At 43.1% G+C, this 16885-nt stretch overlaps 1 protein-coding gene across 1 annotated transcript; it reads right to left on the bottom strand.

The window, feature by feature from the left end:
- Positions 1-469: 469 nt before the first annotated feature.
- Positions 470-16885, bottom strand: LOC144250738 (uncharacterized). The gene is made up of 6 exons (XM_077793688.1): positions 16754-16885; positions 8577-8837; positions 3533-3659; positions 3290-3350; positions 1012-1937; positions 470-927 (listed from the first exon to the last, which is right to left on the bottom strand). The coding sequence occupies exons 1-6, from the start codon at positions 16883-16885 to the stop codon at positions 470-472; spliced, it is 1965 nt and encodes a 654-aa protein (XP_077649814.1).

Genomic DNA, 16885 nt, shown 5'->3' with positions numbered 1-16885 from the left:
ATTTAAAGAGTTACTCAGTTGGAAGTGGTGGTGTATGCCTTTAATTCCTGAGACTTGAGAGGCTGATTCTGAAGGATCAATGTTGGAGGCTAGCCTCAGCACCTTTGGAAGACCCTAAAAATGCAGCAAGTCTCTGTCTCAAAATAAAAATTAACTGGAATGTAGCTAAGTGGTAGAGCACAACCAGAATAAATTCCCATTCTCTCTCTCTGTCTCTCTCTCTCTCACACACACACACATTTTCAGCAGTGTGAGTACATTCTTGTCTTTGAGAATGACATGAAATATTGATTTACCAGGTTTTACATTCAAAGGATTTTTCTCCAGTAACTTCCTACATGTATATGAGTGAAACAGTAATAACAGAAAAGTTTACCAATTGTTCTCATGAATATGATTTCTCTGCAGTATCTGTTCTTTCACGTGTGTGAAGCAGAGAGGATGTGGGAAAAGCTTTTCCACATTGTTGTTATTCATAGCGCTTTTCTCTGGTATGTATTCTTTCATGTTTGTGAAGCGTAGGGGATGCAGCAAAGGCTTTGCCACACTGCTTACATTCATAAGGCTTCTCTCCAGTGTGCATTCTTCCATGAATCTGAAGGTAACTGGATCTAGAAAAGGCTTTGCCACACTGCTTACATTCATAAGGCTTCTGTCCAGTATGAGTTTTTTCATGTGAGTGAAGGTGACTGGATGTAGCAAAGGCTTTGCCACAGTGCTTACATTCATATGGCTTCTCTCCAGTGTGCATTCTTCCATGAATCTGAAGGTAACTGGACGTAGCAAAGGCTTTGCCACACTGCTTACAATCATAGGGCTTCGCTCCAGTATGAGTTTTCTCATGTAAGTGAAGGCTAGAGGACTGAGTGAAGGCTTTCCCACACTGCTTACATTCATAGGGCTTCTCTCCAGTATGAGTTCGTTCATGTATCTGAAGGCCAGAGGCAGTAGTGAAGACTTTTCCACATTGTTGACATTCAGAGCATTTCTCTCTAGTATGTCTTCTTCCATGAATTTGAAGGTTACTAGATGTAGAAAAGGCTTTTCCACACTGCTCACATTTACATGGCTTCTCCCCAGTATGAGTTTTTTCATGTGACTGAAGGTAACTGAATGTAGCAAAGGCTTTGCCACAGTGCTTACATTCATAGGGCTTTTCTCCAGTATGCATTCTTCCATGAATCTGAAGAGAACTGGACGTAGCAAAGGCTTTGCCACACTGCTTACATGCATAGGGCTTCTCTCCAGTATGAGTTTTTTCATGTGTGTGAAGGTTAGTGGACTGAGTGAAGGCTTTGCCACACTGCTTACATGCATAGGGCTTCTCTCCACTGTGCATTCTTCCATGAATCTGAAGGTAACTGGATCTAGAAAAGGCTTTGCCACACTGCTTACATTCATAAGGCTTCTGTCCAGTATGAGTTTTTTCATGTGAGTGAAGGTGACTGGATGTAGCAAAGGCTTTGCCACAGTGCTTACATTCATATGGCTTCTCTCCAGAGTGTTTTCTTCCATGAATCTGAAGGTAACTGGACGTAGCAAAGGCTTTGCCACACTGCTTACAATCATAGGGCTTTGCTCCAGTATGAGTTTTCTCATGTAGGTGAAGGCTAGAGGACTGAGTGAAGGCTTTCCCACACTGCTTACATTCATAGGGCTTCTCTCCAGTATGAGTTCGTTCATGTATCTGAAGGCCAGAGGCAGTAGTGAAGACTTTTCCACATTGTTGACATTCAGAGCATTTCTCTCTAGTATGTCTTCTTCCATGAATTTGAAGGTTACTAGATGTAGAAAAGGCTTTTCCACACAGCTCACATTTATATGGCTTCTCCCCAGTATGAGTTTTTTCATGTGACTGAAGGTAACTGAATGTAGCAAAGGCTTTGCCACAGTGCTTACATTCATAGGGCTTCTCTCCAATATGTGTTCTTCCATGTCTGTGAAGGTATCTGGACGTAGCAAAGGCTTTGCCACACTGCTTACATGCATAGGGCTTCTCTCCAGTATGAGTTTTTTCATGTGTGTGAAGGTTAGTGGACTGAGTGAAGGATTTGCCACACTGCTTACATGCATAGGGCTTCTCTCCAGTATGAATTTTTTCATGTGAGTGAAGGCCAGAGGACTGAGTGAAGGCTTTGCCACACTGCTTACATTTATAGGGCTTCTCTCCAGTGTGCATTCTCTGATGGATTCTAAGTAAACTGGGATAAGCAAAGTCTTTCCCACATACCTTACATTTGAAACCTTCATTCCCCATGTGTGTGATCCTGTGCCTTTGAAGACTTGTGTATGAAATACAGGTCTGACCACCTCGTTTACATTCATACACTTTCTCTCCAGCATGAGTTCTTTCATGTCTTCTTAATAAAGAGGAGAAACAAAAGGCTTTCCCACATACCTCACATTGAAAACGTTTACGTTCACTGTGTGTTCTCATGTGTCTTGGAACACCCATGGGAGAAGACGTGGCTTCACTGCATTGTTGATATTCATAGGGTTGCCACCCAGTATGAGTATCTTTATGCCTTTGAATGTCACTGGAATGATGGATGACTTTCCCACGTACTGTACATTTAAAAGGTCCATCTCCAGTTTGTATTAACATTTGTGTGTGAACATTTTTGGGAGAAACCAGAGATGTCTTATATTGTTTAAATTCACATGGCTTCTCTTCACGTTCCTCATGCTTGCAGTATTTGTGTCCAGAGTATGATGTGATCTGCCTATGAAGGAATGAAGGTCATATGAAGTCTTTTGCAAACATAATGAAGTCACATGGATTTACTCTATTAAAATTTTTCTTTGTTCAATTAAGAATTGGAATCGATTTGAAGGTTTTCCCACATTATTTTGTGCCTTTGAGTTTACCATATGACTTCTTTAAGGAAGAAGAAGTGACCAGCACATAATCAATGCTTGATTCATTCACAATTTTCTATGTATTGATAGATCTTTACATTACTACCAACATCAGGTAAAGGCTAGGTTTTCTGACTTGTTCAACTTGCTTAAAAATAAGGAGATTGAAAGCAAACTATCCTTTTCAACACAGCTTCTCTATGGCTATTATCCAAATAGTGATATTCACATATGCGATTTCATATACTTTTTGCCTGTCAAATACTTTGAAAAGACTGAATATCTGTTACAGCTAAGTATATACTTCAGGTGAAAAGCACTATAAGAATAAATACTTCTCAAATTATGCATACTTCTTTCGTTGGTTTCCTTTAAATATTACATGACAGTTCTCAGACCCCCTCATGGACTCTTCTTGTGAGGACAGTACCTTACATTGCTCCCAGAGTTTTCAATCTGAACTTCAGTGGTCTTGTCTTCCCACCTGTTTCCTAATATGAGAGAACAGAACAATCTTTATGAATATTTAGGAGCTAACAATGCTTTGCCAAATGATACATGCTCTTAATGCTGCAATAATTCAAAAACTGATTCCCTTTTCACCTTCTACATAAATGACCAAAATAAACATGAGTTCTCTATTTGATTAATTTTAAAAAAAGATCATTATTACCTATAGAAGCCAGGTTTCTGAGGACTTCCAGCATCACATCTCTGTAAAGGTTCTTCTGGGAAGGATCCAGCAAAGCCCACTCCTCCTGGGTGAAGTTCACAGCCACATCCTTAAAGGTCACTGAGATCTAAAATATGCCACCAAATGTATAGTGGAGGCCAGGAGAGATTGACAGCATGAGAAACCTGTACTCAACATGCATGGTGTTCACATGATTCCAGGAGGAACCCTAAGGTAAATGATGAACTTTGGCTTATCATAACATGTTGCTTCATCCATTCTCTTCATCAAAGGTTCAACACTGGTTTAGCAGCTAACAAACACTCTACCCCAATGCAATATTTTCAGAACAGTGGAGACTATCGGCTGGAGAGAAGGGGTATTCCATACTATGAGTAATGACACATTTAATTGTCATCCTGATTGGATTAAAAGATACTGATAATTAATGAGATTTTGTGTGTGTCCATGAGGGTGTGTCTACAAATGATTGGCATGTGGGATAGTGAGCCAAACTGGCAAACCTTTTTAAGGTAGGCAGCACCATCCAATAGGACTGTGTCTTAGGTGGAACAAAAGTTCAAAGAAGAAGGAAGCAGCAGCAGAGCAAGCTCCTTTCTTCTCCAATAGGTTCTTGTTTGCTACTGCAATGGCCTGAGGGTATCAGACACTCCCTTGTTCACTCTCCCAATGTGAACTCTGCCAGTGATTCTCCAGGGAGTTTCCAGAACTTTTGGTCTGGACTAGGGCAGCATCATTGATCCCTCTTGTTCTGACACTTCAGCCTCTTGGACTCTGCAGCAACTACTCCAAAAACTTTCCAGCTGCAGATGGCCACTGTGGACATCCAGCTTTGGGTCAAGTAGGCCAATCTAATAAGTCCCCTTTTATAATCAAACTTCCTCTTGATGCTGTTCCTCTATAGAAAACTGACTAATAAACTATATAAGCCAAAAATTGCTCTGAAAAATAAAGTCTAACTAATAAAGAGTAAATAAACTACCAAGCTATGAAATTTTACACATATATACATAAGAAATAACAGTATATGCTAATGCCATTTTTATAATAATGCAAGAATAAAGGAAAGAGTCATACGTACAAATTTCAAAACTATGAACAAAAGCAGGGAAACTGATTTTCAATACTATTTCCATCTGGAAATAAATTGGATGATAAACCTTCAAAAGTCATTCCAGGGTCTGGGGATGTGGCTCAGTGGTAGAGCACTCTACTTGCACGTGCAAGACCTTGGGTTCAATCCTCAGCACCACATATAAATGAATAACTAAAATAAAGGTATTGTGTCCAACTACAAATAATTTTTTTTTAAAAAAAGACATTCCAACTGCTGGTGTGGTAGTGTGCACCTGTAATTTCAGCCACTAGGGAGGTTAAGGCAGAGAAATGGCAAGTTGGAGGCCAGTCTCAGCAACTTAGCAAGATACTCAGAAATTTAGTGACACTGTCTTCATCAAGAATAAAAAGGGGGGATTGGGACTGTAACTGAGTGGCAGAGCACGTGGTAGCATGTGTGAGGCACTGGGTATAATCCTCAGCACCACAGAAAAATAAACAAAATAAAGGTATTCTGTCCATCCATAACTGTACATATATATGAAAAAATAAATACATAAGAAGAAGGGCTGAGTACGTGCTCAGTGGTGAATGGGGCTGGGGATGTGGCTCAAGTAGTAGCACACGCGCCTCGCATGCACAGGGCGCTGGGTTCGAGCCTCAGGAGCACATAAAAATAAAATAAAGATGTTATAAAAACCGAAAACTAAAAAATCAATTTAAAAAAATTACATTGAAGATGGGAGTGATGGTGCACACCTGTATCTAGAGGTTCAGGAGTCTGAGGCACTAGGCGATGCAGCAAGATTCTGTACCAAAACAAAGAATCTAAAAGGGGTTGGTTAAGCACCTCTGGGCTCCATTCCTGATACCAAAAAATCCATGAACCTGCCAAGGCCAGACAAGGACAGTGAAAAACTGTCACCCTTTGTTCAATTCATCACCTTGTGAAGCACAGATACTAGTTTTCATGAAACCACATTCATAAATTTATCCACTACTATTTTTGTAGAATTGGACTCAAAATCATCAGCAATAATGCAAGACAGAGTTTCTCTGTATCTTATGTGGGATTTTGGAATCTAGGACTACAGTTCAATTTGAAACCACTGAAAAGACAAGACTGAATCTTAGAAATGTTCTATATAAACTCAGGGGTAGCAAATGGTAAATTAGGTAATTAGGTGTGTTCATTTTTTTTCTACCCCCCAAAATAAAACCCAGAGACATTTTACTACTGATCCACATCCCCAGTCATTTTTATATTTTACTTTGAGATGCAGTCTCAGCAGGTTGCAGAAGTCCCAGCTAAGTTGCTAAGGCTGTCCTCAAATTTGCAACACTCCTGTCTTAGTCCCTGGAGCAGGAAGGATCACAGTTGTGCCCCAGTGTACCTGGCTGTAAATTGGGAATTTTGACAATGAAAATATAACTAGACTTTAAAATCCAATTCTTTCTTGCCTCTTAATAATAGTCCACCCCATATGGCTCTGAATAAATTAACCTGGGCCTCAGATAAGTGAGCACATCATTTCAAAGTGATACACAGAAAGCTTTGGTGCTGAGGGAGCACACATGTGTCAGGCTCAAGGGGCAGGGAAGGTCCCTGAAAGCAGGGACATGCTCCCTCCAGGTCTTGCTCACTGAAAGCCTCCAGGATAACTCTCCCATGGACCTGGACCATGATTCCAGTCTATGAGGCTTTTCAGGTTTGCACAGCTCTGCACTGGGGTGGGTGGTCCTTATGCTCTGGGAGAGGTTTTGCTCCTTCACACTGTGAGAGACTGAAAGGGCAGGAGTCACAGCTGACCTGGCCCCTCAGCACCAGCATCCACAGGCTGACTGTCCAACTTTCTCCAAAGAATGGGAACATGGCTTGGGGAAAACAAGGTTCCAAAAAGTCAGTGGTCTAGATGAGGCTTGTTCCGGGACATTCCTTAGCCCCAAGACCTCAGCTGATCCCCCAAGAGGCTGTACCTCACAACTTAGGCTGTCCTCTAAGAGGAGCTGACCCAGGGCCTGAAATTCCTTTTACCATGCAGGGCACAGGACAGCTGTGGGCACATGGTGGCAGCCCCAGGAATGGATAGTGGCTGAGAACATAGGACTCTCTGAGGTGTCCAAAGAAAACCTGGCTGAGAAAATCAGATTTGGTGGCTACACCGTAGGAAGATATAAAACAACAACAACATGAAAAACAACAACAAAAAACAGAATTTAGGCAGGTGTGAACTGAAGTTCTCTATGAACTTGCTCGATATCAAAGAACCTTTAGAGCACCGGACTTTGGGGAACTAGACCACCATGAGGTATAAGACAGGGTTCTGCATCATTGGCAACAATTATCTTGGCCTCTCTAAAGCTCTTTCAAAGCCAATTACCTTAATTTCTGTATTAGTCAAAAAATTCTCCAAACAAATGAACTTCACAGAATATATTACTAACCTTACCGGACATATAACCACCATCTTCCAAACCTAACAATGTAATAACGGACCTACAGAAGAAATTTCCCCTTTTTTACTGTAGCCACCCATCTGATGATCCTACCACTGCACTTGGTTAATTTATTCATGCATAACTTCCTTTTCAAAAGTTCTTGTCAGGCATGCATAGTGGGGCACAACTATAATCCCAGCAGTTTGAGAGATTGGGTCAGGAGGACTGCTAAATTCAAAGCCAGCCTCAGCAACTTTGTGAAGCCTTAAAAAATGTAGTGAGATCATGACTCAAAATAAAATATAAAAAGGGTTGCTGATACGTTTCAGTGATTAAGTTCCTCTGGGTTCAATCCCTGTTATTAGAAAAGATGTAATTTCTTCCAGAATGGGACACATACATCAATCAGGATAAGGTGAATCCATGTTCCTGAGAATGGTCATTAATATTTGGGTTAAAATAAACTATTTTCCTCAGGTATGGTGGCCAGTGCCTTTAATTCCAACAGCTTGAGAAGCTGAGACAGGAGGATCAGAAGTTCCAGGCGAGCCTAGACAACATAGCCAGATCTTGTCTGAAAATAAATTTTAAAAGGGCTGGAGATGAATGACAAGAGAATAAATCAGACATTATTATCCTATTTGACTACATGACCCATGCGAATGGACATTAGGTACAACCAGAAAAAGGAGAAGTTACACTCTATTTATGTATGATGTGTCAAAATGCATTTTACTCTCATGTAGAAGTAATAAAAGTCAAGAAAAAAAATAACTTCTACCAAAAACAAACAAGCAAACATACAAAAAAGAGCTGAGGATGTAGCTAAAGTTTCAATATCCCTAGTATGAATAATCCACTGCCTTATTTCATTTAAAGCAGCTATTTTACCAGAACACAAGATGTGTCAAGTTACTATTCTTTCCCCTAAAGGATGATATTCAGAAACAGAACAAAAAAAGTTATGGGTTGGGGATGTGGCTCAAGAAGTAGCATGCTCACCTGGCATGCGTGAGGCCAGGACTCAATCCTCAGCACCACATACAAACAAAGATGTTGTGTCTGCCAAAATAAATAAATAAATATTAAAATTCCCTCTCTCTTTAAAAAAAAAAAAAAAAAGGTTATGCTTGTCAGGGATAGTGGCACATTCCTGTAATCCCAGGGACTCAGGAGGCTGAGGCAGGATGATCATAAACTGGAGGACTGTGTCCAAAACAAGTGGTATATGATCTCTTTTTAAAAAGGGGGGGGGTTCCTGAGGATTTAACTGATAGACCTTCTCTAGTTTTGATCCCCAATATAAAAAGAAAATATTCCTTGCAATACTTCACTAAAGGAAAAGTGAAAGTGAATAGACTGTGTTCATTTGAAACACAGGAAGAAAATATATTTGAGAGTGATGGGAAGTGGAGAGGAAGATGGCATTTTAGAACGCAGCAGGCAACTGCAAATGAAGGACCTACAGCAGCCTTCAGAGACTCTGAACAGGGAAAAGGAAAGTGGATTTGTGATCCTGCTTCCTTACACATTTGGAAGAGTGGGTGCAGGCCAGCAGCAGGGAGGGGAGGGGAGGGGAAGCTGGAGACCTGAGCAGCCCATTCAACAATGGAAACCACAGCATGGAGCCCAGGGCCACCTGCAGCGAGAATTGGGCCACATGCTCTGAGCTGACCTCAGGGACCAGCCCACCTCTCAGGCCCAGGGAGCAGAAGCCCAGGGGCAAACACCATGGAGGACTAGGCCGCACCCTCTGCACCAATTTCAGGCACCCAACACCCAGCTCACCCTGTGGGATCAGGGGATAGAGGTTTTGGGTCAGTCGCCAGGGAGGTGACTTCAAGTTTCTACCATCCAGCCCAACCCCCAGGACCAGGGTAGAGACCCAGGGCAACCTCCAGAGGTGACTCCGCCAGGCTCTGCAGCTCATTTGGTTTGCGGGGCCCCAAGGCAGGTGCTGACCATGTACCTTCAGCCCTCCTCACATACTCACCATTTTTATCTTCCTTGGGGACCTGGTGTTCTCTTGAGGAACCCCTGAGCACCAGGGATCTCCGGGACACTGGCTGCTCAGAATCACCTAGGCCTTCAGGGCAGAGCACATGGGGCCAGGAAGGAAGAGCAGAGTTGGTGAGGAAGAAAAGCCCGCGAGATTTCCAAAGCCCGCCCTTCCCCTCTGTTCATGAATCTGATTGGACAGTTCCACCCCAGAAACACTAATGCGCCGCCTCCAAGAACACCTCTGCCTTATAACTGACAGCTAATGTTATCCAATCACTTCCTAAAATTCCCTAGAGTGACAGATCCTTGGTCCCAGTCCTTTCCAGGTGGAGTGTCTTTGCTGGGTTGGAAAAATAACCCAGTTAGAAGCCTTTGCTTGGAACTTGGTAAGGATGGGATTGAGCTATGGCTCTGGAAGACTGCTTTCCCAGCATGGGTGATGCCCTGGGTGTGAACTCCACCACAGAAAGAAAGAACAATTTAAAAAAAAGTTACTTAAGGAGGCTGAGGAAGGAGGAGCCCAAGGTTCAGGTCAGGATCTACACTGTTAACCGTGTTTACTGTGACGGGTCCTTGCTTCCCCAAATGCTGAAGTATAACACAGAGAAGCACGTGGAGAGTGGAAAGTGGAAGGCTTAATTAAGGGAGAGCAGAAAAGATTCGCCCCCACCCCCCAGGAAGAAGGGGACTGGAAAGGAGAAATCCTCTCTTTTATATCTAAGGTCGTCTTTTGTCCTCCCACATTCCTGTCCTTTATTTCTCTTTATTGTGCATGTGATGGGGGCTGCTGGTGGAAGGACCAAGGGTGGGAAACTGGTGGACTGATGGGGCAGAGAGCATAAACCTGGGCAGAACAGCCTAGGGTGGTTTGATTAGCATCTCCCTGTTTTACTGGGAGCTACTTCATTCACCCTTATTTAGCACCTGCCCAGGGTCATGGTGAAGTGCCACCCCCTTTGTCCACAGAAAAGCCCTCTTCCCCATGGTTGATTTTAGGACTGTCACCAAAAGAGTCCATTGTAGATGAACTTCCTATTTTCATGTCACCCTGTTTACTTGGCCACTGACCGAGAAGATACCAGCACTCCAGGTGCTGGACACCCCCTTACTAGTTATCACAAAGCCATCTAGTATAGTACTTTGAAGAAATGTGCAAAGGAGGTCTCTGGCCTTGAGCTGGGCTTCACAGAGATGTCTACATTTCTAAGATAAGTTACAATTGGGCTCCATGGTAACAGCTGGCAGGGGGAGGAAAGAAAGGGGAGAAGAAGCTCTCTTCTTCTAAGGTGTTGTCCTTGAAGAGTTAACTTGCCCAGAACAGTGAAAGAAAAAGCTGCTTTTATGTGAAATTCTGAGCCCCTCCCCTTACATGCTGGGTATAAAACTCTGAAACTAACTGAACTTGGGGTTCAGGGGATTGATTGATTACAGCAAGGGCTGCACCCTCTGAACCTGGCTGCAGGCAAGTAAAAGTGTTTCCTGCTATGTTTGGTGCCTTGCCTCATTTGTCCCTACAACAATGGGACATTAATATTTCAATTTCTCAGGTGTTGTTCTGGTATTCCCAGGCTCAGATTAGACTCCATTTTCTTTATGGTTCCTATTGGACCACATTAACCTAGCGACATAGACTCTTTTCTTTAAACCTGGCTTCACAAACAGGGAAATCCTATGTGAAAATAAAATAAAAGGGTTGGAGTTCAAGCTCAGAGGTCGAGCCCCACAGGGAATATACCACAGAACCTCAAAGAAAAAGATACCTATATACATATAGAGAATAACTTGGTGTGACCTCAGACAACTTAGCACGACAGTCACAAAATTTTTGAAACAATATTTAAAGATGTCACATATATCACACTTGTGTGATATCTACAAATAAAAAAGAAGTTTGACAATTATTTCTGTAATTCTCCTCACCTTCTGCCCCCTGATCTTTTTTTTTTTTTTTTTTTAGAGAGAGAATTTTAATATTTATTTATTTTAGCGTTCGGTGGACACAACATCTTTGTTTGTATGTGGTGCTGAGGATCGAACCCCGGTCACACGCATGCCAGGCGAGCATGCTACCACTTGAGCCACATCCCCAGGCCCAACCCCCCCCCGCCCCCCCCTGATCTTTTGAGCAGATAGCCTGAGCTAAGAAAGCAAGCAATTGGTGTTGGTGATTTGGCCCAGTGTTCTGTCCCCAGCAGAACAGGAGAAAATAAGGAAGGGGAGTCAATCCTCTAAGGCAGCAATGTGCACTGGAAATAAAATGGCTGCTTTGTGCTTCATGTCCAAGTTCTACATTCCACTGTTAGGGCAGTTCTAGGAAGTGACCTGACTCTGATTCCACACATCAGGTCATCTGTTTACCCCAAAACCAAACAGAAAATGTCATGATGAAAAGCAGGAAAGGAACTTTGATCAGTGAAGCTACACCAGGAAGACCAGGGCACCATGTCCTTAGCCCTCTCTTCAGGGCTGTCTAGGACTCTCAGGTTTTACAGAAAAGGTAATCAGTCATAGGCATGTGTGTAGAGAGCAAACTGTATGTAGGTTAGGTGTCATCTGTGGCTTCAGGCATCTGTGGGTCTCATAAAATGTCTGTGGGCTCATGGTCACATGCCCCCTTGACACACTTCACCCCATTGCATTTTATGCTCAAATTCAGAACCCCCCAAAAACCACAAGAGGCCAAGATCCATGTAAGCAGCAAAGAGGTATTTATTGCAAGCTAGCTCAGTCTTCCTTGTGCACACAGCAACTGTTGAAGCTGAGAGGCCCCAAACCCAGGGTTTGCAGCAGTTTTATGCACTCTTTGGGAAGGCAGGGCCTTCACATGCATCATAGCATCTCTTAGCAAATCATCACACACCGCAGGGAAATTATAAAACAACTGGAAAACATGATTAGCACATTCACTGGTGGGAACAATTGGGTAGGGGTGATTGGCTGGAACAAGAGGGGGATTCCTTTGAACTAATTGGTTTAAGCCAAGAAGGGTGTTCCTGCTGAGCTCTAGGGTTTCTCAACATGTTATCAACCTCCAGAAACTACTGGGAGGGTCATCCAGCATCCCAGGTATTTTCCCTGTATCATGCTAATAGGTGGCTGCTAGGAGGTTGCTATGGGTCCCCACCTAGCCTGACTAAGTCAGGGACAGGTAGCACAGCAGATCTCTCCTGTTGTTTGCAGATAAACAACTCAGCAGGGTGGGAGGGTCAGTATATGCCTAGGAGTGCTCTGTGGGTCTTTGTAAGGACAAGGGTCACACCACCCCCCTCCGTGTACAGAGGTAGAGGCTGACCTGAATTGATCTCCCAGGTAGGATTCCCTCCCTTGTGTTCTATCCATGTCAGTGGTTCAGAGGCACCAACATTTTCAAGAAAAGCCACAAGCCCACCTCCTGCCTGGTAAGCACCAAATCCCTAGCTGCTGACCCAGGGCTCTCAGCTTCCTGGGTTTCAAATGATAGTTAAACCAGAAAGAAACAATAACCCTGCTCAGCTCCGCCCATAAAGCCTGCACATGACACCCCACTTGGGGCCCATATGGCCTGTGGTGTTGATACCACTGGTTATGGGGGAGGAGTTCTAGTCTCTCACACGTTGAAGTTTGAACATTAGAGAAGCAAGCCCAGGCAAGCACACAAAGCAGGGTTTATTCAAAAATAAGGAACATGGGGCTGGGGATGTGGCTCAAGCGGTAGCGCGCTCGCCTGGCATGCGTGCGACCTGGGTTCGATCCTCAGCACCACATACCAACAAAGATGTTGTGTCTGCCGAGAACTAAAAAAATAAATATTAAAAATCCTCTCTCTCTCTCTCTCTCTCCTCTATCACTCTCTCTTAAAAAAAAAAAAAACAACAACAACAAAAAAAAAAAAACACAAAAATGAGGAACATGGACTTCTCCCCAGAAGGAAGAAGGGAGCCATCCTGGTATTCCCAGAAGGGAGGTGTTCAATCTTTATTTTGTGAGTCCTGGTCTTCCTTTGTTCTCCATTCCTTTCCCCCTCATCTTTCTCCTTCCTGCCTTGGTGACTAGGCCCAGACGTGCTTGGTGAGATGGCACAAAGGTGACAAACAGGGGGGCTGAAGGGGGAAGGGCAGGATGGAGCAGCCAAGGACACATTAACAACCTTATAGCTCTCTGTAGGGAGGGCCAATTCCTGAGACAGGATATCTTAGCAACAGAATGGAGCAAGGGCAAATTCTTGATGAGGGTGGAGCAAGGGCTCTGAAGGAATTAATATTTCTATCCTTCAGGGGACAGTCTGCAACTTGCCAGACTCACTCAAAATTGACTCCATTTTCCTGTCTATACTGACTGCCTGTCTCATTCTGGCTCCAGTATCTACCCCTTCCTGGAAAGTAAATACAATTGTATTCTTTACTCTTAACTTGGACTTGGTTAAGTCTTTCACATCCTGCACAGTAACCCAAAGTCATTCTGCCTACCAATATTACCCATGGACAATGGGGGGTGGCTAACATATGCACAGTCATATTCCCAAAAGTGTGGAATTCTGGCCACATACCAGTTGGGGGATGAGAACTCAACTGCAGGGGCTTTGTTCTCCACTCTGTTCTGGGCATTGAATCCATGGTAGGGCCACATTAGGCCTGAGCTATGTCCCCATACTCCTTTTTATTGTTGTACAAAGAAGGTGGGTGGGAGCATAAATGTAATGGATTTGAGTATGAATCTCTGATGAACCCAGCCTAATTCAATCTTAATATTATGAGCCATCTCATCATAAAATTATGAAAAGTTAATTTTTGTTTTAGTATAAATTACTGCAATTTCTAGCCTTGTTGGGAATCCCTGCCTGGGGCTTGTACTCATGTATGCCTGGCTTTCCCTGACCAGACAACAATCCTCTCTAAAACCTTTGTGGTGCCTCATAAATCCTGGCTCCCCCTGACCAAATAACAACCCTCTTGAAAACCTCAGTGGTGCCTCATAAATTTTGATGTAGGGATTTGAATTTATTCCCTACTTTTAAATGTTGAGCCATGTGGTTCATTAACCTACTATCTGCCTTTATATTACACTTGCCAAAATCTTTTTACTGTTATAAGTGTCCTGCGAATCCTTGGAGAAAGAGACCACAAGAGACCAACTTCATGCAATGAGCAGGAGGGAGTTTATTGAAGGATCCTAATTCAGCATGCTGAGGATCAGGGCTCACTCAGGAAGGGATAGAGGCCCAGAGCCCAGAGCAGAGGTCAAGCAGAGCTTAAGTACACTTTTTGGGGAGGGCGGGTGGGGGGTCTTTGCATACATCAGAACAAATCATCATGAGGCATAGGGAAAATTGAACAACAACTCTGAGACATGATTAGCACATTCATTGGTGGGAACAGGTCGGGAGGAGGTGATTGGTCACTCCTAAGTGGGGTAAACTTTCAAACTGATTGGTTAGGGCCCTGTGACAAACTGCACAGGGCCCTAGGCTAAATGTCCTGTAGGGCATTGTTTTAACTATCTCAGGAATTTCAGGTTCTGGGTGTAGCAGAGGAACTTAACAATGCCTAGTCTTTTACATTTTAATTCAAGCTTTGCAGCTTAGAAACTTTACAATTCCTGGTCTTTTACTTTTTGATTTAGGCTTTGCAATTTAGAAGCTTTACAATGCCCAGTCTTTTACATTTTAATTCAGGCTTTTGCAGGTTAGAATCAGCTTAGAAATTTTACCTTTACACTGTAAGTTCTCAGGACACCCCACTTTGCAAATTTTGGCAATAAAACTGTTCCTAGAGAGCTGGGGTATCTCTAGTCAAGGTTTTTGGAGAGACCAGCTCCTGTGTACACAAATATAAGATTGCTTCAATTTGATTCAAAATTGGAGTCTGTGGTCTTTTCTTTGTCTGTGGTTTAACAATGCCAGGTCTCTAATAAGGTCAACTTTGAGTCTGGCCAAGTGAGAATATGAAAGCATCCTATCACCTCCTTAATATTCTAGGTCAAGATATTAAAAAGCTGAAAAAAATCATTGAATAAATTATTTTTTTGCAAAAAAAAAAAAAAAAAACAAAAATAGAGCAGTATCCTGAAATGGTGGTGCAAACCATGCCAGGAAGGTCAAAAATTCTGGGCCAGCCTTGGCAACTCAGCCTCATCCTCTCTCAAAATATGACTTAAAAGGGGCAGGGCATGTAGTTCAGTGTTACAGCACCCTGGGATAAATGGTCAGTTGAACAACAACAACAACAACATCTTGAAGAGGGATAGAGGAATAAAAAAAGACATAAGAAAATAGAAGAGTGTAAAAGGGCAGACATAAATTGACCTACATCAACAGTGAAATTATATGGCAATTGACTGGACAATCCTCCTAAGGTAGAGATCAGCAGACAGAATGAAAACAAGGTCCAATTCTGTGCTATGTGCAGTAGTCACTGCATCAATGCAAATGTATAAACAGTTTGAAAATAAAATGATGTGAGTCCTACACCATGAAAGCAGACACCATGAGTAAACTCTACTTTACTACCTCTCCTAACATCAGGAAAAATATTTCAAAACTAAATTTTTTTTTAAAGAGAGACAGAGAGAGAATTTTAATATTTATTTTTTAGTTTTCAGCGGACACAACATCTTTGTTTGTATGTGGTGCTGAGGATCGAACCCGGGCCGCACACATGCCAGGCAAGCGTGCTACTGCTTGAGCCACAACCCAAGCCCTCAAAACTAAAATTTTATTGAGAGATAACAGCTGTGAGACATGGACACATGAGGTTAAGGTGTTACTGAATGCTCCATCTTCTTTCCCAATGCAAATCCCATAATAAGAACACAACTGTGACATTACAGAAAAAAAAATGGTTTGCTAGCAAAGGAGCAGCACAGTGACTCCTACCCAAGTGGCTGTGATTCTCCTCAACAGGAGAAATGCTTGATGTTTTTGCAGAGACGGGGTTTCAGGGATTGAACTCAGGAGCACTGGACCACTGAGCCACATCCTCAGCCCCATTTTGTATTTTATTGAGAGCCAGCATCTCACTGAGTTGGTTAGCACCTCGCCTTTGCTGAATCGGGCTGTGCACATTTAATCCTCCTGTCTCAGCCTCCCTAGTGGCTGGGATTAAGGCATCACCACCAGACCTGGCACAAAGCAAAATATTTTATTATTGAGGTGAAAAGTCTTTAGTTGAAAGTCAATTAGAGTTTAAAATTTTATTATTCTGTGACTGTATAGGTTTCCGATTGCAGAAACCTAAAACACAGTCCAGTAGACACAAAAGCAAGTAGAGTCCACACAATGTTAGATCATCCACCCTCATGGCCTCCCCGGGATATGAAAGCATCCTATCACCTCCTTTATGTCCTGACCAATATGAAGGATTCCAGGGTCAACTGAAAATGCAAGCTGACTTTGGCACCTGGAAGAGAATCTCATGTCAACAGAAGAGTGGGGTGCCATGAGGACAATGGGGGGGAAGCAATGACAGAATGACAGACATGCCACATCTTTCTCCTATGTGAAGGCTGAGTATTGGAGGCAGGGACAACCAAGGGGAGGGACACACAAAGGTCTTGGACTGAAGATCAGGTCCCAGGTCACCTGGATTGCAGATGTGATCTGGAGCTCTGCACAAACCTCTGAAAGACCCATTTCCCAAACAGGGACAATCCCAGGCCTGCCTGAGCCCCTCATCCCCATATTTCATCAGGACATGGGTCTCAGATCAAGAAGTGTGTTGAGAATTGGACCTTGTCATCCCCAGAAGTCCTTCCTGGCTGCTTGGGTGCATGCAGCTGGGCTCTGGCCTCTTGAAGAGCTGAGTAGGAAGGTGGGATCCAGAGAGGTGTCAGGTAGCCCTGGTGGATGACCAGCTTTCCCAT

This window comes from Urocitellus parryii, chromosome X (genome assembly GCF_045843805.1).
Source record: "Urocitellus parryii isolate mUroPar1 chromosome X, mUroPar1.hap1, whole genome shotgun sequence".
In the NCBI taxonomy this organism is placed as follows: Eukaryota; Metazoa; Chordata; class Mammalia; order Rodentia; family Sciuridae; genus Urocitellus; species Urocitellus parryii.
This window is presented reverse-complemented; position numbering and strand designations above follow the sequence as displayed.